General features: G+C 38.9%; 1 protein-coding gene across 3 annotated transcripts in view; it reads right to left on the reverse strand.

Annotated features, from left to right (window-relative positions):
• ZNF827 (zinc finger protein 827) overlaps positions 1 to 27,690 on the reverse strand; it is a 112,707-nt gene that overhangs the window by 49,192 nt on the left and 35,825 nt on the right. For all 3 annotated transcript variants that reach the window (XR_007507784.1, XM_049815044.1, XM_049815045.1), the window contains exons 4-5: positions 17,402 to 17,885; positions 4,781 to 5,014 (exon numbers count right to left, since the gene is read on the reverse strand). Coding sequence is in view for 2 of the 3 variants with exons in the window: in XM_049815044.1 (XP_049671001.1) it covers positions 4,781 to 5,014; positions 17,402 to 17,885 (718 nt within the window). In the remaining variant the exon portion in view is untranslated. The remainder of the gene's footprint in view (positions 1 to 4,780; positions 5,015 to 17,401; positions 17,886 to 27,690) is intronic.

Below are 27,690 nucleotides of genomic sequence, written 5' to 3' on the forward strand. Positions count from 1 at the left end.
GCCTTAAAATGAGGTAAATCTGACATCAGCTGTCCAGCCACACACACATAGGTAGCACTCCTAGTTAGCAAACTTTTTAAACTGATATTGTTACTTAGTTCCTCTGGAAGTCTGTGCTGTTGTGACTGGACTGCTTTTAATATGAGCTAATTTAAAGCCTTCTCAGATAGTCCTTCACCTCACTGTACCCTAACACACAACGTGCCATTTTTTGAATGGGAGTAGCATTCAGGTATTCTGGCCTCCATCTTATGCTAGAATTGTATTATCATTCGTTTTTCTTTTTCTTCCTCTTTTTAAATAGAATTTCTAATCCATGTAGTTTCAGTTAAACGTAAGATACAGTGTCAAAAAAATTAACTACAAGGCATGCCATATGAAATCAGCATAAACATTTTCAAGTGGATAAAGTCTTAATCAAAGAAGGAAAAAAACCCACCAACCACCAAACCCCTGCAATGACCAGTTCTGCTGAAAGAGGAATTCTCATATAATTAGGTGATAATAAACAGAGTTGATCAGGAATGCTTTTGGAATCAAGTACATGCAACATTTTACTTCATGACCTTGGCACAAAAAGTAAATATGCACTAACTGCACCTGCTGATAACCCAAAATCATGACACACTGTTGATACTGGGGAATTGGTGTATTACAAGAAGCACTGTGTGACCCAAGGACTGAAGAACAAAAAATCCAAAGGAACTGGATAGCACAAAGGTCATGCATTTGCTAGTGATAACAAGGATATGTGCAATACATGGGGAATTGATCCAATGAAAAAAAAAGAGGAAAACAACCTCAGTTACTACTGAAATGCAAAATGACTACATTTCACAAATAAGATCTAGCTGAAATAAAGGCAAATGTGATTCAGACAGCATTTCTAGGAAAGATGGGGACATACTAATGTCATAGTTCAAGGCACCAGGGTAAAATATTACTTATAAAATGCTAGTACCTGGAATAGATTTTTTACACCTCCAGCTATGCATTCATTTTTGGACAAGAAGGCAGAACACTGTATGCTTCTGAAAGGTAATACATGCCCAAAACATATTAGCAGCATGACTATTTCAACAGAAGATTAGTTTTTAGACTCAAACATTAGCATGTAAATGCAAACATTTATTTTAAATATCAGTCTCCTCTGAAACCCACCTTTCAATTTACAAGACTGAGTGTATAAAACTGCCCAGGGATCACTGGGTACACCACTTAATTAAACATTTTGAGAAATAAATTAGCTTTTCCATGAAAGAGAACTAGTGAGAATGTAGAAAACTGGCTCAGGTGTATTTGAAATACATCACTTCCATTTCTTAATAAGTGATTTTGTGCAATATTTAATAGGAATTTAAAATCTTGCAGGGATGGCACCCTTCCAAACAGAGATGAGAGCGATTTGTCCTACTCCACTATCTCCTCAAATCTGTTTGCTTACCATTGGATTTAGTCTCAGTCAAGACTTAGTAATGGACAGAATTCACAGCTCACTTTTGTACATTCGTATAAATCATGGTAGTCATTTTATGTTCTTCCGTAAAATGCAAGTTGACAGTCTGCATTGGGGCTTAAACGTTGGCTGTTAACCCCCAAAGACCATTTCTTCCAAATGGGCATTTCATTTATTTTTAAATAGCAGATCCATTGTTAGAAAGTTTTGTGTTGACTATCTGGATGGAAATGGGTTCTGCCTAAACATGCCCAAGAGACATTAGCCTTCTCAGCTTGAATAACCCTTTGGAAGAAGTGCGACTAGGTATCAAGTGAATAGGTATCAAGTTTGTGAACTGTAAGGTAGAAGATCTGAATCCAAGTGGAACACGGGAGAAAAAACTGGTATAAAAGGGCATAGCATCTCCAGATAAGGTCTAACTCCACCAAAGTAATATGCAGGGCAAGGGCCTGATCTTAAACACTGTTTGTGGGCTGCTAGAAGCACGCAAGTGTCCTGACAGCTTTTTAGCTTAACAAGAGAAGAGAGCAGCTTGTGAAGTATAACTGAAATAGCTGCATGTGATTTTTCTCATTTCTGTAAACCTACCTCTACAACGACAGCTAGAAAATGTTCTGTTAATGTTCTGCTACAGTAAAATATGTTTATTCTTCTAACTTTTCCTAGCTTTAGAGTAGTTTCTGAGTGGCTGACAAGTCCCTCCATTATAGGGGCTGGTGATTTGCACTAAGTCTTTCTTATAGTATGCACCAGCCCAAACTAGGCTCCAGAGGTAGAAAGGCCTTCCACTACACTGTACGAGCTCAGCTATGAGCTAGCAACACAACATCTCTGTTTGGGAATACAGATTTCCCAGTGAAAAATATAAACCAGTGTATGCTTCGCACAAAAGGAGACAGCAAGGTCTGTGCCTAAACGCCAAGAGGTTCCCATGAGGCTGCAACAATCGGCAATATTATCGCTCAGGGGCTAACAGAAGCATGTATGTCAGGAATGCAGAAAACAAAATACTATTATGTTGGAAAGCCCCTGCTGAACTTCTACGCAGTGAAGGTTTTGGTAATTAGTGTTACATAGAAGAAAGTGAAAATAAAAAAGCAAGAATGTAATCCATTCAGTCTTTACCAAGAATATACAGAACCCAGAAGGACCTGACTTAAACCCAATTATATAATATATCAAATCTAATAAGGGCACTTGACTGAAGATTTCCCACAGACAATAGAACATGCAGACATACTCGTTCCTTTCCTTTTTTTTCTTTTTTCTCCTTCTAGTACCTGGAAAATGGAGGAAGTTTGTTCTTGTTTTCACTTTATTCTGAAGAAGTGGCTTAATTGTTTAAGTTCTAAATCATCAAAAAAAAAGAGTGCAGAACTGCTTAAGATAAGCTGGGAAGTCAACAGTGATCTCAGAGTATTCTACCAGATAAAGTAAACATTAAAAAAACACTGAAGAGGCTATTGATCTTAGATATTCCTCTTATATTTGTTCTACATTAAACTGTACCTTAGTGTTTTCCTCCTTTATAGTTTCTGCCTTAGATGGTAATTCAGAAAAGTGCAAGTTGAAAAGCGTATGCGATAACCTTGGTATAACCCCACCCACTGGCTGACTGAGGAATACCAACTGCAGCAATACCAACTGAGTATATCCTAGAGTAATTCTTTACCTTCTAATCTACAGATTAACCAAAAAGACCACTATCAGCAAAACCTGCTCAATCACTAAGAGATCATAAGAGCAATGTTAAACTAGTGCACTTCTTACTACAGCCTTTAAAGACTGGGAGTTCCCAACAGAAGGGACTGTAGATTTGACCAAGATTTTATACATGCCAGATTTCACTCATATAAACAGATATTTAAGGCACAAATATTCTAATACTTTAGCCTGTAATAAAACTATTTAAACAAAGCCTGCTAGTGCTGAATTCAAGATTCACAATCAAGAACCCTAGTGTCTCTGAAGTACTTGAGAAATCATTAAGTTATGGAGCTCTTTCTTTACGAAAATAGTTACATAAATTTATATGCACCAAGAAAAAGAAAGTCACAGGTTAACATTCATTAGGCTGTAAAGTTCTGTTACCAGAACACCATACTCAAACCAGTTACCAGCAGCAACAGTGCACTACATCAATAACCAAATGTTTAGTATTTGGGAGTCTGTGAAAACTTGGGAAATCTCTTCTCTGATCAACTTTTGTACCTGGGAGGCACTTTTTGCACCATTAACACAGAAGTCTGGCAAATCAAGGATTCAAATTCTTCAGCAAATTAAAGTGTGCAGGTATGAACACGACCGAATTAATTACGTGTTAGAATTTATGGGGGAGATCCTAGTCAGTTATAGTCTTTCATATATAAATTTGACCTCAAGTTCAGTGTTGACAGTATCTAATCAAGCCAAGTAATTTCAGATAGGTTTGGAAGGGATCTCAGAAGTTACTAAACTTCTAAGCATTTCCACTGGAAGCTCTTCCGCGATTTCAGCATACTTAAAAAACTAAGTCTTGTCCAGTTTTGGAGACTTAAAATCCAGTTTAAGTGGAAAAGTATGAAACTCAGCCCTCTCAGACTGACTTTCACATCTTGGTCCTCAAATTTAAAGCCTATTAGAAGTTCAAAGCCTTTTCATCACTCAGCCTGTTCCCAGCAGGGAGAATTCAACCCTTTTACTTTCCTTAATTCTGACAGTTAGACAAACCATAATTAGCAGAACACACATTTTTATTTTACTCCATCCAGCTGCAACAGTAAATATGTGTATACACATGCATACTGTCTACTTGTCTGGCAGAAGGATGTTATCACTAAAGCAATGCAGGCAAGTTCAAGTGGTCTCCCTACCAGGATAAAGCTGGCTCAGTTTATTTTTTAACAGTGTTATCATATAATTTTGAGTACAAGATATTGTCAGAAAAAATTAAAGGCTTCAAAAATCATCATTTATAAAGCTATATCACGTATAGTTCAGTATAGAAACACATTTTTATGATGTTAATGAAGTGACACGTAAATAAATTGGTATTAATATGTTTTGGTATATTTTAAAACTGACAGCTTCTAAAAGCTTTAAGGCATCTTTTCTTTTGACTTATCCTATAGTCATTAAGTTGAAAACCAGAGCACAGATAATTAGATACTACGGTGACAGACAAAACTGCAATGTCTTACGTATATAAACCTGTGTAGACAGACGTTTTCAATTGTTCCTTCACTTGCTACTAAAGCTAAACATTCCTTCTGCAAGGTAACCCTGCTAGCATACACACAAAAAATAATTAAGAAGTTGAATATTATTAAATTAAACATCTACCTGAGAGCTTCATGAGGAGCTCAGATGCTGCCTTGACCGACATGTCCTGCCTCACCACATTTGCCTGCGCTTCCTGTGGCTTGAGTTTCTCCTCAGGGACATTTGGAGCTGAGGCTTCGGACTCCTGGCTGAACACATAGCTGGACTGAGACAAGGCTGAACTTGCAGCTTCTTCATCCTTAGGCTCCTCTTTCACTTTAAATTTAGGAGTCAAGGGCTCTTTTTGATTTGCAGCTGTCAAGAGAAGGAAAGAAGTGAGACTTAATGAGGTATGTAATATATAATCATAGAGCAGCTAGTAATAGGAAGAAACCATAACCTAAGAAATGCTACAGTACATACGGGAAGCAAGTATGCCAAACAGTATTCACAGATGCTTCAAGAGGTAAACAAATTTCTGCATCTTTTGTACAAAGGGACAGTATTGAAACACAAAACCTGCATGTACCAGAGCTCAAGAAACCATCCTTCTCCTCTTACTTTTTTGCCCCTAGTCCTTCTAAAAGCATTCCCCCGGTCATTGGTTTGTAGGTCTTCTATAGGCTTGATGGAAGTTTAAAACAATTTCACAGGAGGGCAAATTTGCCAAAGCACACGGGTACTACGTATTGAGTTCTTAGAGCATAGAAAAGAGGCAAGAGATGAAGAGCAGAAAAACAGGAAACCTAAGAGGGGAGTAAAAGGGGAAAGAACAGCAAATTCTTAGGTCCTAAACATTGGTATTTGTTAAGAAAGACAGGGATTTTCAGAAGACAGCTCTGCACTAGAAGATGCTATTAGAGCACTGTTCCAGGTTCTACATCCATAAAGAAAGAGAGCAAATTTAAAATAATCCTTTCAAACACTCCATGTAGGCAGCTGCACAGCCTCAGAGAAGGGTACAGAGACCTCGAGGCTGCTTAAGATCTGCACACTGAACAATGTTATTCTTGAACAGTCTTTCTGATACCCCTTGACAGTGGTAGATCCTTTGCACTGCTTTTGGTTGAAGGGATAAAAACAAAGAACGCCTCTTAAACAATACTTCCAAACCCAAGCAATATAAATTCACAGGCAGACTGCACGACAAACAGGAGGCTAAAGAAGTTGCACTATTTTTCAGCAGCTCTTCTTATAATTCTTTATGTTTGACCATTAAGAGAGACTTCCTTCCCTGTCTTAGTGGCTTTTTCTTGTTCAAAATTTCACTTGAAATTCCCAGTAACACACAGCAGATGACTTGTTCAGTGCCCCAAACTTTGATGAATTTACATCTTTCTCACCTCTCTAAACTTCTGTCTCCAGATATATGAAAGATAGAGCATCGTCCCCATTTTGTTATCTTTCTAAGCTCTCTCACCACTTACCTTACTACCTCTCCTACATATTTTTCTCCTTCCACATGACAATCCCCTGCCTACCCTCACGACTCTTGCAGATAAGCTCTGTCAAATCTCACTTGGACCACGTTAGAAGGATGTACCCCACCACCCCTTTCACAGGCTGCAGCAGGGCATTAGAAGCCAACGTGTATTGCCTGCTGCAGACAGCTGCTTGTTTTACAAACCCATTACACGAACAGGAAAAGCCAAGGAACTGGCATATCACAGGGATCGTAATATCCAACTGATGGGGCAGGGTATTAACAGGTCAAATCAACCTACCAAAATCTGGCAACATTCACCTGCTTAAGCCCTTGGTCTACTTTCTTCTCTACTTCCCTGCTCCATACCTACTCTCTAGCTCCTCAATTCCTGGCTTATTTCCCCAGATAATCTCCTTCTCAGCAGTTGCCCCCAAATCAGACTTCTAGAGAATCTGAATTCCTGCATCCCACTGTGAAGTGCTCACCACCTCACAGAGACCTCAACGCTAAAATATGGGGTACAATTGCCGTCTTTATCGCAAATAGACGCCTCTGTTTGCTACTTTGAGCTTTTTTCATTTTCACACAATCCATTGTTTTGTGATTTTCTCCGTGTTTGGGTTGTTTGTTTTTTTTATTTTTTTAAAGCCAATACATTACCCTGTAACACAACACTTATGTCTTTTCAGTTTATATTCCAGGGTTGTTTGATTTTTCTCCTTTCTTATTGGTTGGCAAGCCATTACCAAAGAACAAGATTAAAGCAAGCAATATACAGTGTACACATAAGCAGCATGTACATACACATTGGTGCTATTCACTACTTCAGAAATTAAATTACCTTATATGTGTAATTTTTAATATGACTTATAAACACTTTAACCAGTATTAGGAATTGCTTTTTCCTTTAAAAAAAAAAAAAAAGAAGAAGAAAAAAGCAGAATATGAAACATTAAAGCATGCTTTAATTCATCAAAATACAGGTTAAGGCTCTCAAACCAATTTTAACTTTACCACGGTACTTACAAAAAAAATAATCCATCTATCTTCTTTACCCAGGCCTACATCTTTCTAACTCAGTCTGTTCTGGGGTTTGACCTGGGGTGGTGGTCACTGAAAAAGACCTAAACCTTCTATGTCACACTACCTTCTGCATTCCTTCTCTTTTAAAATATGCCACTCTAGCTGCTACTGAGATGAAAAATACCTCCACCAGGAGCTGAGCGCAACTGATAGAGAGCATTCTGCCTGAACTTTCAGAGAACCTGGAGAAAAAAAAAAATCTTTTCGATTTATTCATTTCAAGAAAGTATTAATTGAAATTGTCCCAGAAAATAAAGGAAACATGAGTCCGACTGAAGAGGTAAAGTCGATCCACTGAGAACAATCACTAACTTGTGAAGCCAGTTATGTTTCTGCCCATGAACCAAGGCAGAAAATGAATGCAGTAGAGTAAGCACTATAGACCAGGACAGCATACACTTTTACCATTTAAAATACAGAGGTGATATTAAACTCACATACATAGATCAGTGTAAGTTTGCAACCATAGACTGTGGTCCATTACAAGCCAGGTTAAGAACAATGTAAAAACATCCATAAACAAACAGAATCACTGTAACAGAATTCATGTAATACCACAGCCTTAAGCAAGGAACTTTTTTCAGAGTCAGGCACTATAGTATGCAGTGGCAGATGCCTCATGGATTCCCGTACCACAAGAATGGAGGATCAAAGGGGGCACTTTTGGAAGAAATTAGCATTTATTAAACCCTCTTATCACCAAGCCAGAATCAGCAGCCAATCTGACCCAATCCAAGGACAAGTATCCAGTGGTACTTCTATGCTCTTTATCCCAGGGTATTCGCAAACTCTACTGAGATGAAGCCAAGTTCTAATAGCTCAGAGAACCAAAAATTCAAGGTAGGTCACATCAGAGTTTAAATAGTTTCATGATTGTGACACACTCAGAATGACTTGAATGGGGCATCCATTAACTTCCCCTCCCTTCCTATGTCTCACTTTCCCCTTCTCTCCCTACCCTACACATGAGCTTTCCTACTGTGAGAGCACATGCTGCTATAAGCCCCTGCTCCCTCACACTTCTGAGACGCCACCCCGGATAACAATGCTAAAACTACATTGACAACAAAACTACCAGCACATCAGCCATAATCTAAACAAGCTCTTCATGAGATCTGTATACTCAGTTTGTCCCTGTGTGTCTACAAGAAATCACCTATGAGAAATATAAAACATGTTCAGGGTCCCACAGTCCAGAGGAAGTCCTGAAGATGTGCATTTGGCAGTATTACGTGAAGGGGAAAAGAAACCCAGACTATTGTTCTTACCTATGTTGCTGGTTCTGCCTACTTTAGCTGCTTTCCTTTGGACAGAAGATAGAATCAATAAATTAGGAAAGAAGCAGGGGTTTCTTTCTTTAATTAACTGACAGCACATTCCTTGAACTGACCACACTTTCAAAAAAATCAAGTGTTTCAATTGTAGACAAATCACAAAAATAGAGGAGTTATTTACCTCATTTTTCTTCCCCCAGAAAACAAAAACAAACAAAATGAGACAACTATTCAGTCAGTTTCAACCCAATTGCTTCAACTAATGGGGCTTTTGCTTCAATTAACGGGGCTTTTACTCTTTCTTGAAATATACTAAAGCCGGTTTCAACATAAATGAAGCCTAAATAGAAGGACAAATAAAAAAAGGGGGAGGCTGTCCAGTCTATAAGACCCATACATTAAAACTACAGGGGAAAAACCCCACCCAAAACCAAATAACAAACTACCCCAAAAGCAGCAAAATTCCCATCACTCTTGCCTCTGTCCCATCTTGGATCCACAATTATGGGCAAAATTGCTCACATATGGGAAATAGCAACTATGATGCATCCACTAGTCATATTAGGGAAAACAATAAACAGATGTAAGAAAAAACATTGCAAATAAGGGAAATAAAAGTTGACTGAGACCAGTTTTTAAAAAACCCTATGACTGAGGAATCTTTTAAAAATTAGAACTAGACAAGGATTAAAAAGATGATGTTGAAGTCTATTAAAGTATATTTGAACTACAAAACTATTACTCCCCAGAAGGAATAACATCTTCTAGCTACATACAAAAATAGATACACATACATATACTTAATTTGTATTTAATTTACATTCATTCTGAACTGCAATGAGAACAGACTGAAGGATGTGTTGCCTGCAGACTGAATTCAAAAAACCCAGCAATTTAATTTTGAAATACACAGCAAGGAAAAAACCAACCCACCCAGCAAATGCAACCAACAGGCAGCAGTCTCTCAAGCAGGTTTACTAATTCTCCATTTGTTCCATTCCATATCCAGAAAAAAAAAACAGATCAAAGAAGATTCCAGAGTGCTGATTTTTATCTTCCTGGCAACTGGAATCATTTGATCCATTTGGCAAAAGTAGATGATGAAAGTTGTAACACTTTCCTCAAACTGCTAAATGCCGCAAGAAAAACTTTGGGCATCTGCCACTAATCTGAAACACTGCGATAGAAGCTGCTAACTGCATCAGTCCACTTACGAGGATTTCTAATGCTCAAAATGTTTGTAATTTAAAGGTGAAAAACGGGCTGATTACTTCAAGCCAGGCTCAATCTTACAAGTCACAATCAGCAAGGAGTTGGTCACCGTTCCATCTGTCTGAGCAAGGAACATGAGGAAGAAAAAAGAATCCACAATAAAAATGCTGCCACAAAAGAGGCCACGAGAAAAAGTGTCTACAGAGTGTGGGCTGAAAGGAACTGTGATGAAAACGCCACAGTACACTGCTGCACCACCATATTATTTTACAAGTGATGCCTGACTACAGCTACAAAGATGAGAGATAGCAGGCCAGTCATGGCTAAGGGAAAGGGGGAAACTGTGGACCTATTGCAAAAGCCAGTGCAAATTGAACTGGTCTCCTTGAGATCTTGCAGGAAAATCTTCCTTTGTAATTCTCCTCAGAGCCACCATGGCAAGAGAACCATGGCATGACTTCTACATGAGGAAGAAAGGACAGTGTTTTATCCAGGTCCTACTGGAACTAGAGCACTTGAATGACACAGGGAGCCTTTTATTCCAGGTGGCAAGTTGTGACCTGTGCTGGTTAAAAGAAACCAAGGATCTTTGACAGATCAGTTCTGCGGTATTTGGAAGGCACATTTCCCTGACGCTGGACATCATAGTCCTGAAGGCAGCTGTGGTCAATAAAGGTTATGAACTGAGTCTTCTACTGTTTTCGATCTAGTAATTGAAATGTGCAGGTATGTGTTGGCATTCTGCGTGGAGACTATGGCTTATATTTGATGACATTCAAGAACTGCATAAGGGGTACAAACACTGCAGAAGCCACCACCGGTGAGCTCATTGCTTTGCAAGAAAAATCTATGCAACTGGAACCTGTTGGAGAATCTCTAGACCAAAATCCAACTGGGCTGATAAATTACGTTCAACTTATTAAACACAGAAGCTGTATACACTGTTAAGTGGCCCAAAAGGAGAAGTACTGTTCTTCTGGCAGGACAGTCTAACTGGTCTCTCTTTTTAGTGCCTTCTGCCCTGGAGTATTAATCTGTCCCAGGGCACCTCATGGTACCTAGCCCTCCTGGAGAGCTAACTCAATTACACCTGATTTTCAAAGCCCTCTATTCTGCCCTCAGCCAAACAAACTAACTTACAGGCCTCCAAGGAAGAGGATGGGAACTATCTATGAAAAAGCTACTTATGACTCAAGGGCACTCAGCATTAAAACATTCCTTTTTATCAAAGCAGTGGAACGGCATAATAGACAATCATGAGAAGCATGATGGTGCCAAGACTTGCCACCTCTGTGCATCCAGAGACTACTTAAAACATGAGGTCTTCCAAACCATCTTGCATAAGTATGTTAAAAATGTGTAAGCAGAGGTTAAGAAAAGGCCAGCTAACTATCCTGATCTTCTCTAAAACTGCTTTGCATTTAAGGAGCTGTAGTCAAGCAAAATGAGACACAGCATTGGAGAATGACCAGTCCTTCTACTGTCCCCTCAAAATTTCACAATGTTCCAGTCCAGGTGGAATGGAGAAATTAGGCAAATTGCTAAGGCACCTGTAGGACCACACATCACCCCACACCCCATGATGTCTGTTATACAGCCAAAGTCCCACCTGCTAAACAAGGCTGTAATATCTGCCACAACCATCTTCTCCTTTCCAGGTAAAAATCAAAATAATAGCAGAACAGGTAAAATTCTGGGGAAGCTAAAGAAAAGAGGGTGAGGAGAGTGAAAGGAGCAAAGGGAAATTTGTTGCCAATAAGAAAGAATTGCTTGCAGTATAGAAATTTCTTCTCTCTACAAAGGAACAGAAACAGAGGAGAGAAACACCACCAGACTGACCTTTATATTTGTTTAAGAAAACAAAAACCAAAACAAACAGAAATGATTGAACTAACAATGTCTTCAATTCCCATTTTGGATAGATGTGACAGAAAGGCTCATGAGCTAGGACTTCTGCCCAGAGTAATGGTATGATCAGGGAAGCAAAAGAGCCATCAGTCTAGTCTAGTCTTATACTCTGAGAGTTTGTGTAGATATTAAAACTAAATCATAAGCACAGAGCTGGTCCAGAATCATATGCATGTCTTCTTTTCAGTTGTATTGGGCTGAGCATACAAAAAGCAGTTTGTTATCATGCATGTTAAATGACAGAGTTTACACTGCTTTATCTTGCTGAATTCTACATACTCCTTCAAGACGTAACACATGATAGGTATGATTTTAAGGATGTCAGGAAATTATGGATGTAAAACTAGCAATTGCTGAAAAGAGACTATAAGGGTGGTGATATATTAGTGGCAAAGATTAGCATAAGCTTTTATTCGCCCAAGTTTTAACTAGCAGTGCTATTGCCCTTTTTCAGGTTTATTTTAAATTGAAGGTCTGTATGGAAATTATGAAAATGTGAATCTGGAGAAACACTTCAAAGAGAGATCTTGATGACATCACAGGTATTTGTACTGACAGCAGCATTATGGAATTCACAGTATTTTTAAGTAAGGGATATGGCTCAAGAATTGCCAGTCCTGTGCGCTTACATATTCTAATTGAAATTTTATGTTCTGGCATAAACTATGAATCCTAAATATAGGCAGCATGGTCTTTTCTTTGGAACTTGCTACACAAATACATCAATTATGACAATTTAATTGGACTTGCTTTTATTTTATTAAAAATAGCTGTTTGAAGAGAGTTCAAGCCAGTCAGTTCAGTACTGTCAATGGCAAATGCTAAAACATTTCAAATTACTTGTGTTACCTTTAAGGAATGCAGTAATTTTCAAGGCCAAACAGAACAAATAATCTAAGTGATTGCTTAGCTTATCTACTAATACTTTGTATGTAGCTGTCTGATGATTTACTATTTCATTATTCCAGTAATGGAATCAGCTAATAAAACATGAATGCAAAGTCCAAGTACTTTGGACAGTCACCAAGATCCCATTGTGGCATTATTTTCCAAAATAAAGATTTGACTCCTCACACAATAGTGACAACAGATATGACTTGAATTGGGAGAAAACATAATTTATTGCCAGCCCCAAACCCTCAGCATGTCATGACTCCTTCCTCCTCTCTATTTTAAAGTTTTTCCAGGCAAGTAACTTGGGGAACATAAAAAGAACTGCAGAAGCAGAGCACGCTTGATAATATACACTGTCACAAGATGAAGAGACATGCTTTCTAGAGTAATGCACTTGGTGACCACAGAGAGGTGGCGGAGAGAGGCCAGAAATGAAGTATGCCTTACAATTACTGTTTCCACACAGAATTCCTTTGAGATCAATAGTGCAAGAATCCCATTCATTTTGATAGGATTCATTTATTTATGAATGTTATGAAAAGTAACTGCAGCACGTAACATAGGCACAGTAGTTACTTCACTAGAGTACACTAGCCATTGTAATTTGGATCACTGTGAAAGCTGTTTTTTATTACAAAAGAAATCAAGCCTTAGAAGTGGGTAGAAGGACATCAATATTTAAAGAGATGTGTTGTATAATGCCTGCTGCTGAAACCTTTGAAATAGGAAAAGCAAATACTCTGCAAATTAAGATATGAATGCAGTTACGAAGTTTCGATGTGGAATTAATGGACTGGGGGAAGAAAACATTCTGGCAAAGCACTGATCCAGCAAAGTACTCAGGCAACTTAAATCCTCCAAGCAGTCCTACCGAAATAAGAGAAGGAAGATTTGAAGGTAAAAACATGCCCATGCTTAAATATTCTTCTGTTTATATGTTGAGTCATCTGCTAATTGTCTTTACAAACAATAACCCTTTCCAAATTTAAATAAAATTTCAGAGAACCCTTTAAAATTTCTTGTGAATTTAAAATCATCTCCTGCCTTAAACTAGGACCTAGGGAATGGAATCTGGAAAAAATTTCAAGATCTGTTCTTATTTTTAGATTTACATTTGGTGATTTGTGGTATGCCTTATTTCATAAAACATGTAACTAAAAATCTTTCTGGCAAGCAATGGCACAGAATTAGGGCTGAAGGGATTTCAGAAGGTCACCCACACCAGTATTTCTCAACCTCTTGAAACCTAAAGCTATCCTAAGCCTTTCTGAAAAGAAATTCAGAGGCCATTTTGACCAGTGTCATCACAATCCATGTCTGGCCCACTCGAAATCAGGTCTAACTTTGAACTTTTGTGCCTTTTTTTCCCCACTTTGCTTCTCTACAGCTTGCTGCTTGTTTTTGTTCAGCTGAAATTTCTGGCAACTGCTTCTGATGTCCTATGGTTCAGTGACTGAGATACACAGATCTAGTCCATCCTACTGCCTAATATGCGATCAACCATATCTGAGAGGTAGTTATCTAACCCGTTTTTAAAATTCTCCAGTGGCAGAAATGCCACAGTCTCTCCAGCCAAACTATCATGGAGGTTTAACTATCTCAACTTTTGGAAAGATTTTCCTAATGTCAACTTAAACCCTAAAGCAATATAAACCTGTTATTTTTTTGTCCTAATTACAAAGAATCACCAACAGATTATTTCCTTCTCGCCGTGACAAACTTTTTAATGCATTAAAGGCTTACTGGTGACTCTCCTTAGTCTCCTCTATAGGCTTCACAGCCTCACCCCCTTTTACCCACCCTCACTAGACGTGTTTTCTAAACTTCCAGTCATTTCTGGTGCTCCCTTTGAAGTCCTTCCAACTGTCCGCACTCTTCATAAACTACAGTGCCAAAACCTAGGACTTCAGCAAGACTGAGAAAAGCAGGACTGTTTCCCCCTTCTTTGAGGCTGTTTCTCTGTATACATCCCAGTACAACAACTGCCGTTTTAGCACCAGTATGACGTTGTTAACTCCTGTTCCTTTCCCGCAGAACTCTTGCCCAGCTACAACAGTTCCTGGTTTTGTATTTGTGAAACTGTTGAACAGTTGCGCATTTTTTACAGATCTCTCTTGACTGCGACTCTTCTCTTTCAACTGTGAACTACTTTCAACGTACTGTTTTCCAATAATCTGATATCCACTTCATCTAGACTGGAAAGGTACTGCACTGCACAATCAGAAATAATAGTGTCAAGATTATATACATGCTTATTAAGATTCAATTTTAAAATTTGTAATAGTTAATAAGCACCAATTTTGTACCATCTTTCATCCTAGTTGCACCAGGTAAACTTCTGGAAACTCTAACTCTTGGGTCTGAAGGGAGACAAGCACTCCTCCGAGTCATATGCTTGGAAAAAGAGGAGGCTGAAACTGCACATAAATGGAAACCAAGAGGCCCTGAGGTCTCCCATGAAACTGGAGGCATACAAACTGACACCAACCAAGAAGAGGAACAATAAACATTGGCAAGCAAAAATAAATGTTCATTTCAACCATCAATATTCAATAAGAATAAATGCCAAATTCTAAAAGTCTATGTATCTATCTACTACTTCTTTCTTAGCCACAAGGCCTGTCAGAGAAGAAAATTAGATTGCTTTGACATAATTTGGTCTCGACAAATCTGTGTTGGCTGTTACAATTGGCGTATACAATTTGAGATGTCAAAAGATTTATATCATTGAAAAGGTAGGGCCAATAATTGAAGTTCTGATGGGCCTAACGAGAGTGTCATAATAAAGAAATCACTCAAAGGAACCTGGTTCAGCACAGCAAGCAATCAAAAAAATGCAGCTAGTACTTAGCCAACTTGCTAAAAGAGAATTACTTCTACTTCTGCTCTAAATTTATGCACACTGTATGGAGAAAAGCATAAGCTAAATGTATATAACATAATATAAATCTCAGGAGAAAAGAAATTCCTTTCCTTTTAACATTGCTCTTCTTGTGTAGTAAACTTGGTGACTGGCAGTACATTTTCATCCAAATATGCACACATACAAAATTACAGATACATCTCACTCCCCCAGTGACTTTATAACATGTTGCTAGGTAACAGTGCATACAAGTCAGGTTTCAAGACCTTTAGTAAGTCACCATAAAATAACTGCATAGGCCTTTTGCATGAATAATGTACATTTGTATCCTTTTTCTGATGCCAATAGATCAGACGTTGAAAACAGGACCGTCTGCCAAACTGTAAACAGCTCCCCATCAACTGCTACATGAAAAACAACACATCAAAATGTTCTATGTTTTCTCAGCTTTCAGGCTTTCCTCCCTCTCCTGCTTTCTGCTCTCATTCTCGCTACATGCAGTCATCAGGAGCACTACCATCTACAGGTCAGTACAGTTGATGTGTAGAGCCACTCAGTGCACAGCAACCCAAATTTAAGATAAGATATCAGAATGACAACATATACGGGACAGCTGTCAGACAACATAAAAAATGGATTTTATAGGGTCCAAATCTGAAACTGAATTAAAAAAGGTACAAGTAAAAAAATGTACAAGCAAATCAAAACAGACTCATCCTCACTCATTTCTTGTTGGTCATAATAATAAATTATATCAACAGATTTTTTGTTTTGTTTTTTTTTCAATGGGGGAGGTTTCTGTGGCTTCTTCCAACCACACAGCAAACCATTTGTGCCAGCCCATTTCACCTCCTGCTTGTACTCAGCTCTCTTCCATTTTCCTGGTTGGCTCCACAAAGCCTCAAGCTTGATTTCTTGTGCTTACCCATTCTACTCCATTCCCCACAGAATTGCAATCCCAGAGGTATAAAGGTCTGGGCAGATGAGGACAGCAAGCTTTTCCAGAATAAATGGCTGTGGTTTCACCAAGGCAATGGCATTAGGACAGAGCTAATTCCTCAGTTTACCTGAGAATAAAATTTGCTAAAATGCAACTTACATTCCATTTAAAGGAAAAAGATGACCAATTATTCTCTATTGAAAAGGGTATCTTCTATCTCCAAAGTCTAAAACTTGCCATATGGACTGCCATCTCCTTGTGAAACAGAAGTTTCTTCAGTGACATTTTTCCTGACTTCTTTCTCTTTAAAAATTAAAGGCCAATTTAAAAAAATTTAGTATAGAACATCCATCCAGCATGTCCACAATTCTGAAGTGTTCAGTCAAATCAATAAAAGAGCACATAAAATATAATAGATTCACTCTAAACATATTCTCCACTTCAGAGTCGCACATATGAACATCATTCTTACAGCAATAATCTGACAGTGAAAGAAAACACAATGAACACATGCTTTGCATTAGATATGGGTTTCAATTAAAATTGTAAAAAAATTTAAAAGCTGCTCTTCCTGAATCTCTAGGACTACCTTTTTAAAGTGTTAATAATCAAGAAATGCAGTAACATTCATACTTCACACATATTTACTAGTTAGACCTCAAATACTACTCTGAAAGGAAGGTGACCAATACTTTCTTGGTCCTATTTAACAGATGGATAAAGGCAGAGAACTTAAGAGCTGAATTTTCTAACATGCTGGGCCCTTGTGACACTCAGTGATTTCAAGCCAGAACTACAGGTATTCAAGCATGCCTGAAAAACACACCAAATGAGATTTGCTAAGGTAATTAACAATGAACATGAAAGCCTGGATAAAAAGTTCTTACTCCCTATCCCAGCAATTAAAAAGCAAAATCCTTCTCTTCTCCGTTTCCCCTCTTCCCTCCATCACACACCTCTCCTTATCAAAAGAAACAAGAAATTTTAAGTTAAGAAGTTGCAATGTTTTTCTCCCTGTAATTCCATGACTTAGTAAACCCAAGGCAAAGTGTTTCTTAGCCCATACAGGAGGAGCTGATGCTGCCGCCTGCTGCTCAATTACCTGACAGCTTCATAAGAAAATCTGATGCCATCTTGACAGAGATGTCTTGGCTGAACAGTGCCGATGCTGTATTGGCCACAAAGTCAGAGGAGTCTTTCAGCTTTGTGTTGTTGGGGGCTCTATCGACAGTGCTAAGAGCAAAAGGTGCAGCTGAGATGCCATTGTCATCTTTGGGCTCTTCTTTCACAAGTAAAGGTGGAATACCTCCACTAGATTGCCCAGCCACATCAGGTGTTTTAGATACCGATGCTGATCCCGTAAGGTCAGGTCCACCTCCTTCCCTCTGTGGTCCCGGGCAGGAGTCACTATTTAGCTGTGGTGACCCCTTCACCTCAGTTTCTGGTATTTCCTCCTTCACTTTGGATTCTGTCCTGAGGAAATGTTGATGGCAACGCATATGAAGTTTCAGGCTGAAGTGGCGGGAGGAGGTAAAAGGGCATAGCTGGCATTGAAAGGTCTCACCCCTGTCTTGGTGCTGATGAACCTGGTTCAAGAGGTGAAAGATAAAAGCATGTATTAAGCAAAACAGTTTACTAGCATTATAGAAATCTCAACTCTACACTTCTCACACCATTTTTTAAAAAAAGAAAAGTTAACTAATGGGTGAACTCTTCATTCTGAGCACTTGGGAAGAGGTCAGGCCCTAAGAACAGTAGGATTTTTTCACACATAAGTCAAAGAACATAAACAGACTCAACAAAAAAAAATAAAAATCAGGAACATCTGTTTCTGCAGCGTGGAAATGATGAAGTCTGCTTTGGATAAAACAGTCCTTACAACTGGATCCTGATGACCTGTCAGCACGTAAAAAGACTCCCAAGCTATAACTAGTAGCTTTCTTGGTTAAAAAACAAACAACACCCCCCTATCTATTACATGTTCTGCTAAGCATGATCATTCTGTGCAATCTCTTAAATAACAATTGTTCAGAGCAACTCAGCAAAACACCAACTTGCATAGCAATGTCCATCATCAATTCATGTACCATTAGAGTAAAAGCACAGCACCTGGCAATACCAAGGCACTATTGAAACATTTTGTTGCAAATTAATTCTACCAGAAAATAATCAGCTCAGTTATGATAAAATACAAACATGAGAGATGCTGTTTGACATTTATTCTGTTTTATCAGTCAATTAATGATCACAGTTAATCTTACCGTCCTCATATTTTGACTGCAGGCTCTTTCTCATAAAGACTGTGTGCTCCAGTATGACTACAATGTCTAGTATCCTCGGGCCCACTCCTGATTACCTCTTAGAGAGAACTCTATCCATCCATCCATCCATAATGGTTTACATATTATTTGAACAGACACACTCATTAATATAAACTATATACATATACCATTTCTTGTTCAACACAGTACTCATGAAATGGAAGGAATGATTGAGCCCAGCATAATAGTGGCAGGTATATTGAAAAGTTTTTTCCCCTATAGCTTCACAAATGAATTTTAAATCCTGACAGTAGCACTCCGGGCTACTCCCTGCAGAAGGACTGGCAAATACATACATTTTTTCCTTACTAATTGATGAACATGTGATCAGGACAAACTGGCACCAGACTGAGCTCCACACATTCGTTTTCACTTGTGACTTGAATTGGTTGGAAACATTTCAGTGAGACAGATTTTTGTTGCAAAATGGCAATTTGTTGAATGCAAAATATTTCACCTGAAACATGGAGAGGTTCGATGACCTCTTGGCAAACCAGGCATGTTTCCCCTGCCCTACTGAGTGGCACTCTACCCCCCACTCCCTGGGCTTGGCTCAGAAGCAGCCAGCTGTGCCAGGGATCCAAGGCTTGCTGCCGTAGCCTGGGAATCCTAAAGCCCTGAGAGCTCCAGCTCTAATCAAAGCTCAGCTCTACACCAGGGAGTCTGGAAAACCTAGCTTTAGCTAAGGCTTTCAGCACTTTCCAGTTTCCTGCAGAGTGGAGATCTAGATCCCTAAGTCCTGGTGCAGATGCTGCAGATCTCTGGGGTAATGATAGCATTTCCCAAACACAGCTCTGTCAAAATTCAGGTTGGAGTTTCCCATGGTTTTAGATTTCACCTGATTAATTTTCTATATAGCAAGAGGAATTCAGTCACAAGCTCATATCGAGCATTCCCAGCTCTACATATACAGGACCTGAACTCAGGTCTGCTAAAATGTGAAGCTGGGGGACATCCCTCTTCTAGCCCTTTTTCATTCAGTGAAGACACATTTCATTAGTGCTGTATAACTTTTCATTCAGTAGGTCTTCAAGGCCTCTGGAGATTAGGTACTAAACAAACAGATACAAAGAGAGAATTTCTCCTGGCCAGCTGCTCTACAGGATTACATTCTCAGTATCGTATAATCATGACATTTACAGACAAAGTAATTCTGGAATCTTAAAAATGCACCTGACAACAAAAAAATTAGAAGCTAATGCTAACCTAAGACAGTTTTAAAGCAACAACCTTGCAGAAGAACAGCAGCACAATAAATTCTAAATATTAACAGGTTACAACAGAAATGCCAACCAGATTGCCTGTCTACACTACTGGAAACAGGACGGTCTGTGAGCACAGCAGTATGTAAGCACTCTTCTTCATGAAGAGCACCGAGATGTACTAATGGTAGCAAGCACTCTCACCATGGCAACTTTATCTCCTACACCCACTGAGATTCTGTATGCCAGGGTTTCTCTCCAGGATCCCCTTCAATCAACATCTCCCTGCCCACATATTTAACCACTTCTTCTAGAAGCCCCTTATCACAATCATCAATACGATGCCTTCTGAAGGCTGTCACTGCTGCAGTCAGGTGGCAAAGTCTGTGTGGGAGCCCACCTTCTCTCCCCAGGAGTATGGCATGCCACCCCTGCAATATCTTTTGAGAATGGATAAGAATAGAGGGGGGACTGATTCATCTGATTTGGATTTTTCTCCTGCCCAAAGACAACAGCAGCATCACCAATGGATTTGTCATAAAATAAAGTATGTTCATAACTTATAGCAAAGGAATGACAGAACTCAAACCCAAAATTTAGAGTTTTGAAAGAAAGAATTTTAGATCTACAAAAAAAACCCCAATATATGAAACCACATCAAGCCAAATATTAGCCCCCAATGTCCTGGGTCCAGTCCCACCATAAGATTTTTTTTTTTTTTTAAATTCCCCAAAACAAATAATAATATTTAATTAAAAATTTGAACACTACCAGAAATAGAAGCTAAGAATTAAAGTATTTTAAAAGAAAAACTATTCCTTATTTTCTCATTCAACAGCAGCTAAAAGAGCCAAGAATTGCCATTCTACACTATTCAGAGGGAAAAGTCAAAGCAGCAACTACTTGCTGCAGAATAAGAAACAAGAAACCTTGTAGAGCTACACAGAAAGCCACAGGGGAGATCCAGGTCACACAATGTTACAGTCCAAAAAGCTGCCTCCTCCCTCCATGAGACAGAGAACGGCTCCTACACTGTGCTAATGCTACCCAAACCATCAGATGTCCTCTTTAGACGCAACTAAGCTGTTTCTGCAAGAATGACAGGCAGGAGGAGACAAGAGGGCAGCTGACAAGTTTCCTCCAAAGTCCTAGTCTGAGCCCAGTTGCTGCCAGATTTGGATCTCTCTGAATTACACTACAAGAAACCACAGTGCGCAACCTGCTCATAGATAATGGTTCTTTCAAAATCCTATAAAAATACTGTTTGACTTATGTCAGAAACATTTAAGGACTTCTGCCTTCTGAGTTTATTTCACATAACTGTGGATATTCTGCTTGGCTGTGCGAAGTACTTGTATCATCTTTGTTTTAACCCTACAGTCTTCCCAGTCTCAAACAATATTTCATGGGTTTATATTTTTTTTCAGTGTGTACTTGATGATGTATGCAATAATTTTCAAGAGAACTATACACTCCTCACAAACTTTAGGCCTAGTTTGAGGACTCGGGTACAAATTACCTATTGGTCAAATTTATTTTTTCTTATTTGTGTCTTTCAGTTTCTCTTCCTGCCTCCTCATTCTCACAGTACAAGAAAGAAAAGAAGAGGCCGTTCAATGTATTGTCTCTATCACATGCATTATTTTGATCACACCTCCTTTCTATACCTGGCAGTCCCATTCTTTTCAGCTTCTTTCTTCAAAAGGAGTTCTTGCCATCCCACTAATCATTTTCATTGCCAGCTTTTAAAATCCCTTCTATTTCTGATACGTCTTTTTGATGCAGTAACCAGAAGTGAATATCGTGACAGCATACCATATGTTAATAATAGCATTGTAATATTTTCAATGTTGTTTCTGTTTTATTCTACGTTCAAATTTCTAATGTACTTTAACAACTGCTGCGCATGCCAAGAAAAGGTTTTCATTGAACTATCAACGATACCCAGGTATTTTCCCTGAGTAGTTACAGTTCATTATATCAGACAGCAAGGTGCAGTTGCCAAGGTGCAGTACCTTGTATTTGTCAACAATAACTTCATTTGCCCCCTTGTTTATCTGTCAGCCAGCCTCTTTTTATTCCCTTTCAAGCTTTGCCTTTTCTAATCTTGATTCATGCACATGAGGTTGCATCATCTACGATTCTCTTACCCACAGTCATCATTTTGTGCAGATCACATTTGCTAAAATATGCACAATTCCACTCTTAGTAAAGGAACACCCCTCTGTTAGCCTTTTGTCATGCTTAAAATTGCTAATTCCTTCCTACCCTTTGTTTTACTGTCTCTTGGTGAATTTCTAATTTGCCATAGTACATCACATTGCTTAATTTATTTGGCAGCTTCTCAGTGAGAAGCTTTGCCAAAGGCTTTTTTAAAGACCAAATAAATTTCAACTGATTCTTAAGTCCATGATTTTCCTGACATGCTCAAAACATCTTAGCAGAAGAACACATGATTTTCTTTTACAGAAACCACATGTTCCTATCATATCGCATAATTCATATCATTGTAATTTTTTGTTATGTTTTTTGTTGACATACTAACATTTCTAATATCATAAGCAGTTTCTTAAATCATCTTTTCACATTTAAAAGCAACATCCCTGCTGATTTACCAGCCAATTTAAGTCATGGGAAGTACACACTGGCCTGTACAGATGTACCACACTTACAAATACATGTGATCCCACCTAACGGGGTACAATGGGGAGTAGGGGCGAGGGAAACAGTGACACAGGCACATCCTGCCATTTTGTAGTACTAGCGAAGTAGATCTTTTCCTTTCCTCTTCCATAAAGTTAGGGTAATGCTCTGCACAGACTCTCCCTTCTAGTTATGAGGCACAGGAAGGGAAGGATTGGTATTCATCTTTCTTTTGTGGGACTTAACAGGGTTTTTTGGTTATTATTTTTTAAACACTCAGAATAAGAGGAAATGTTTTTTCTGAGAACCTTCATCCCTAAGCAAAATCAGAACATATGGGTCTTGGGGTGCTAAATCCATTCGCTGCTATATTTGCTTCTGGCTACTCAACTCTTTACTTACTTTCTGTAACCTAACTATCACTTTTTTCTTTGCCTGCTATAGGTTGTGGGGTTTTTTCCACCAACTTTCAAGTGGATTAACCTACGAGAAACCCAGAGAGGGACTTGTTACAAGTGCATGTAGTGATAGGACAAGGGGTAATGGCTTTAAACTGAAAAGAGGGTAGATTTAGATTAGATGTAAGGAAGAAGTTCTTCACTGTGAGGGTGGTGAGGCACTGGAACAGGCTGCCCAGAGAGGTCATGGATGCCCCATCCCTGGAAGTGTTCCAGGCCAGCCTGGACGGGGCTTTGAGCCTGGTCTAGTGGAAGGTATCCTTGCCCATGGCAAGGGGGTTGGAACTAGATGATCTTTAAGGCCCCTTCCAACCCAAACCATTCTATGATTTCCATGAGGGGCATCTGTTTAAAGCAATTACCACAATCAACAACTACTACAACCTAGCCATTTAGCCATACCTGCCCACCCACTGGTTTTTTCTGGGGTTTGTTTTCTTTTTTTTGTTTTGTTTTTCTTTTTTTTAAAAAAAATTTCTTTTACTAAAATGCCATCTTCTGCAACTACCTTTAAGTAAAATTGAGAGCTCTCCATTTTGCATCTATCGTGCTCTCTGCTTTTTCATTTCATGCTTTTTTCTGGCAAGTTCCCTCTTTTTTTTTAAAATATTGCACTTTCAAAAGTTTAGTGCTATGGTGCTAGTTTTGATATGCTCCTTCCCCTCAGGACACATACATTATTTATATAGCATTTTCTTTTTGAAACTATTTCCTTGCTTTGCTTGAAAGCAAAAGAAAAAAAAAAAAGCCTCTCTGCAGGGCTGGACTGGACTAGGTGTTAAAAAAAATTATTATTTTTTCTTTTTTTAAGATTTAAGGTGTCAATGCATATCCCATCTTATCCTTATCTCACATGCGAAAAGTGACAAGATTAAAAGGCCGATATTTGAAGTCACTTGTGGTACCTGTCTGAGACTCAGGACACAGATTTCACTTGTTGAAAAGCTATGCAAGTTTGCATTACCTCCCCTTGGCCGAGGGAAAATAATGGAATCACAGGCACCCCCAGGGCTCTTTAAAGTTAGCTTAAACCAAACTAAGCAAAAAAACCCTCCCATAAAACACAGTCAGCCTCCTTCTCCCAATATGGTGAAGATGCTTTAAAATAACCTGTCCTATACTTCACCAAAATGGATTAGGAATGCATATACAGTTGTCTGACCCTAGCTGAGGAAGAAAGAGGGAAAAGCAAATCATTAAGGGGTAGTGAGCACCTGGCTACATTCTTCAGGGCCTTTCCTTATACCCACTACCATGTAATTAATAGCCTCTCCCTAATCAGGAGATTGATTATAAACCTCTTCATATTACACATGAACATTAATCTGAGATCTCACTACACGGTCCCTTTCATAAGCAACAAAAGCAGGAAGACCCTGTAGTTGAGCATCACACAACCTGCTTGCCATTGCATCTAGCTTTTCTGTTAAGCTTAATCTTCCCTTTCCTCATTTTCTGTCATACCATCACGCTTCAGCACATGTTCAAAATGCCAAACTTCTTTTCCACTGCTAGAAGAGCTGGCTCACCCATTTCTGCCTTAAGTCTATATAGCAGCACAAGGAACATTTATAGATATTATTTTTGGCCATATGCTCCTCTTCCTCATTCCCCCTTCCAAGCGCTCAGGCTAATATCCTGTTGCTTTCTTGGAACATATCTGTATGATCTCACAGCCTATCTGTCCACCAATTGCTGAGGAAGGTAAGTGCATGTTGCAAAGACACCAATTGGCCAAAGTCTGACTGATGCTTTTGGTATTACTCTGAGGTAAATTTAATCCCTACTTCCCTACCAGGAAAAACAGAAAAGCCTGAACACATCTTGCTGAATTACACTACCCCTTTCCATTGCTTTCTGCAGAAGTAGTACATAAGATTCTCTCTCAAGAAGAAAACAACATATTCCAACTGAATCTATGTTTAGATAAACAGAGAAGACTCAAGCACAATCCTTGCTGCCTGCTTGGACAAGACACCTCTTTCAGTTACCCATTCATTTTGCCCAGCGCCATTTTCAGCATTCTCAGCAACCCTGGAAACTATACTATAATACCAGAATCAAGTCCTGAGATGCTACCTCCAGATTCCTGGGAATAAGGACCAAAACTTGTGGTTATGCACGTACTATAATTTGTCTCCAAACCAGACTAATAAAATTCCATACTGTGTCTATTTTAGGATTTTTCTAAGGTGCCTATCATGGTGGTATCTAAATGCAATATAACAATTATAGGTAACACTGTGTGCCTTAAAAGACAGTCCACTCAGCCTCCCTTGTTCATTGTGTGTCTGTGTGGAAACTTTCCTTCTGCTTCCCTTCTTGCCTTTCACTTCCTCGCCTCCAGTTGGGAGTTGGTCCTGGCAAAGTACCGTTACTGGAAGAACGCTTCATCAATATGGTGAGTAGCACATATAAATCTGAATATGGGTCAGGGCTGGAATCAGTCCAACTCTGTATTAAGATTTTCTCTATCAGGAGACAAGACGCCAAAAATGCTAGCAATGTGGTATTCTGGGTCAATCAGTTTGACATGTTATAATTACCACAAAATTACACAGTATTTATATTATAAAGTTATTATTCATTAACCTAAAGATGCACACAATAAGGAAGGCCCATATGGACACACACAAACCACTCATGGAAATTAAATCTCTAAATGACCAGTTTCAATGGAAAATGCCTACAGGAACCTAGTAAAAAGATGAGGTGCTTCAGCTCATGGCTATGCTGCCTAGGAGGAAACAAAGACAACACTATTGGATTTTGAGGACTGCAGCTGGACAAAACATCTCAACGGGTTTTGCCCGTCATCTTTATCAATAAACATAAAACCTGAAAAACAAAGAGCAGCATAAAGGAAAAAAGCTTGGCTTGTGATAGCATCCTAGAATAAAAATTGGCTTACAATGAATGACAAACAGCAGCCTAATACCCTAATTTTGAGTAGCCTTTTTGGGTTTGAAAAACAAGTCTTCACCTGTAGCTGCAGTTGACTCGTGGAGAGGGAGAAAGGGGTGGAGAGCTAGAGGCAGCTCTACCTTTGTGGGTTGCCTGCCAGGAAAGAGATAAGGCCAGGTAGCTCCCAAAGGATCCTAGGACAACAAAGACAACTGAAACATCCGACAGGCATAACCAGAACACTGTATCCTAAGTAGCTCCCAGCTGTGCTATACTATTTCTGATGTGTATTCATTCCATTTTGAACACTGTTAGCTTACAGATGTGTCAGTTATTATAATCTCATACTTATTTACATACAGATTTAAAAGCAGCATTTTTTATAATGACAAAAGAAATCTGATATTTTTTATTTTTAATCTTGTTATCAATTTATATTTCCACCAAACAGAATTCAAATTATGTCTGACACTGTTGGACGCATGACTAACATGCCCCTACCTCATTCACCTGCTTCAATTTTGATGTGATAGAAAATACTTTTACGAATGGCCCACTCAATTGAGAAAAGTCTATGAAACCCATTGAAACATTAAAACATTATCTTTCAGATTCTTGTACTTGTGATTCTTTACACCCATAAGAGTATAACAAGGACAAAAGACCAAATACAGGCCATCTAGTTTTGTAAGACAATTGCCTTCATCTTAAACAGGGAGCAGTTTTACCAGCAAGGCTATCATGAGCCGCATGACTGGACTGCACTGACTGAGGAGACTTCAGCTCTTATCTCCATAGTAAGGCTAACGGAGGCTATAATCTCCTACATTGTATCAAGCAGCTCTGGGCCCAACTCTGACCTCAATGATATCTAACTGAGCATTACTTGGTAATAATTACTATATTACCAAATAATTAACACTACATGTTTGCACAAGGGGTCTGTTTCAAGATGACATGGGCACAGCTAACAAAGAGGTTTATGTTAGGTGGGGAGCAGAAAAGCATACAAGAGCTTCAGATAGCCATCAATTTGATAGCACACAGAGACAGTAAAGTCCATAATTTTCTCCAACATCCTACTTGTGACCACTTATGGAAATTACCACGCCAAAAAGGAAGGGATAGGCCCTCAACCTGCAAATAATAATTCTAAAAAGGCAGAAAAAGCAGAGAAAAAAATATTTCTTCAGGGAATAATAGGGATGCCCTTTACAAAGCAGGGGACAACAACAGGTCTTTGCCAGGGAATAGCAAGCTTTTAGGTGATACACGCTTCTGTGCAGGTTATCAACAACCAAAACCAAAAAAACCCTTCTTATTGTGCTGTGTTCCCATCCTTTCTACTCTTCTACTCGGGACGGCCATCTGTGCCCTCTAGTTAACATGGAACACCAAGTTCTAAAAGAAAGAGCCACAAACACCAAACCTACTTGTACCTGATACGGATTAGCATGATACACCAAGGATGCCTGGGAATAGTGCACTGATCCACAGTAGGAGCATTAAGGGATGAGCCTTCAGACTTTAGGGGGATGATTTCAGACCTAGCAAAGACCTGCAACACAGCAAGATCTGCTGTTGTGATCAGTAGAATCATATGAATCATTTACACTAAAGTGAATAGTTACTTGGGTGTAAGCAAGGTTAGACTCCTGTCTAACGATCTCAGATTCTGCAATAGCATATATAAAAGCTGAACAGGCATTTCTGTGCCCCTCCGCACCAGTCTGGTACTCTGTTACACAGATTTGTCTAAAAAAGACAAAATACTAACTATAATGCAACATTTCACTGTTATTATAAAACTCAACTGCATTAACAAGGGAAACTTTTTGCACTTTAGCTTCTTCATCCATTTTT

This window comes from Accipiter gentilis, chromosome 12 (genome assembly GCF_929443795.1).
Source record: "Accipiter gentilis chromosome 12, bAccGen1.1, whole genome shotgun sequence".
Classification (NCBI taxonomy): Eukaryota; Metazoa; Chordata; class Aves; order Accipitriformes; family Accipitridae; genus Astur; species Astur gentilis.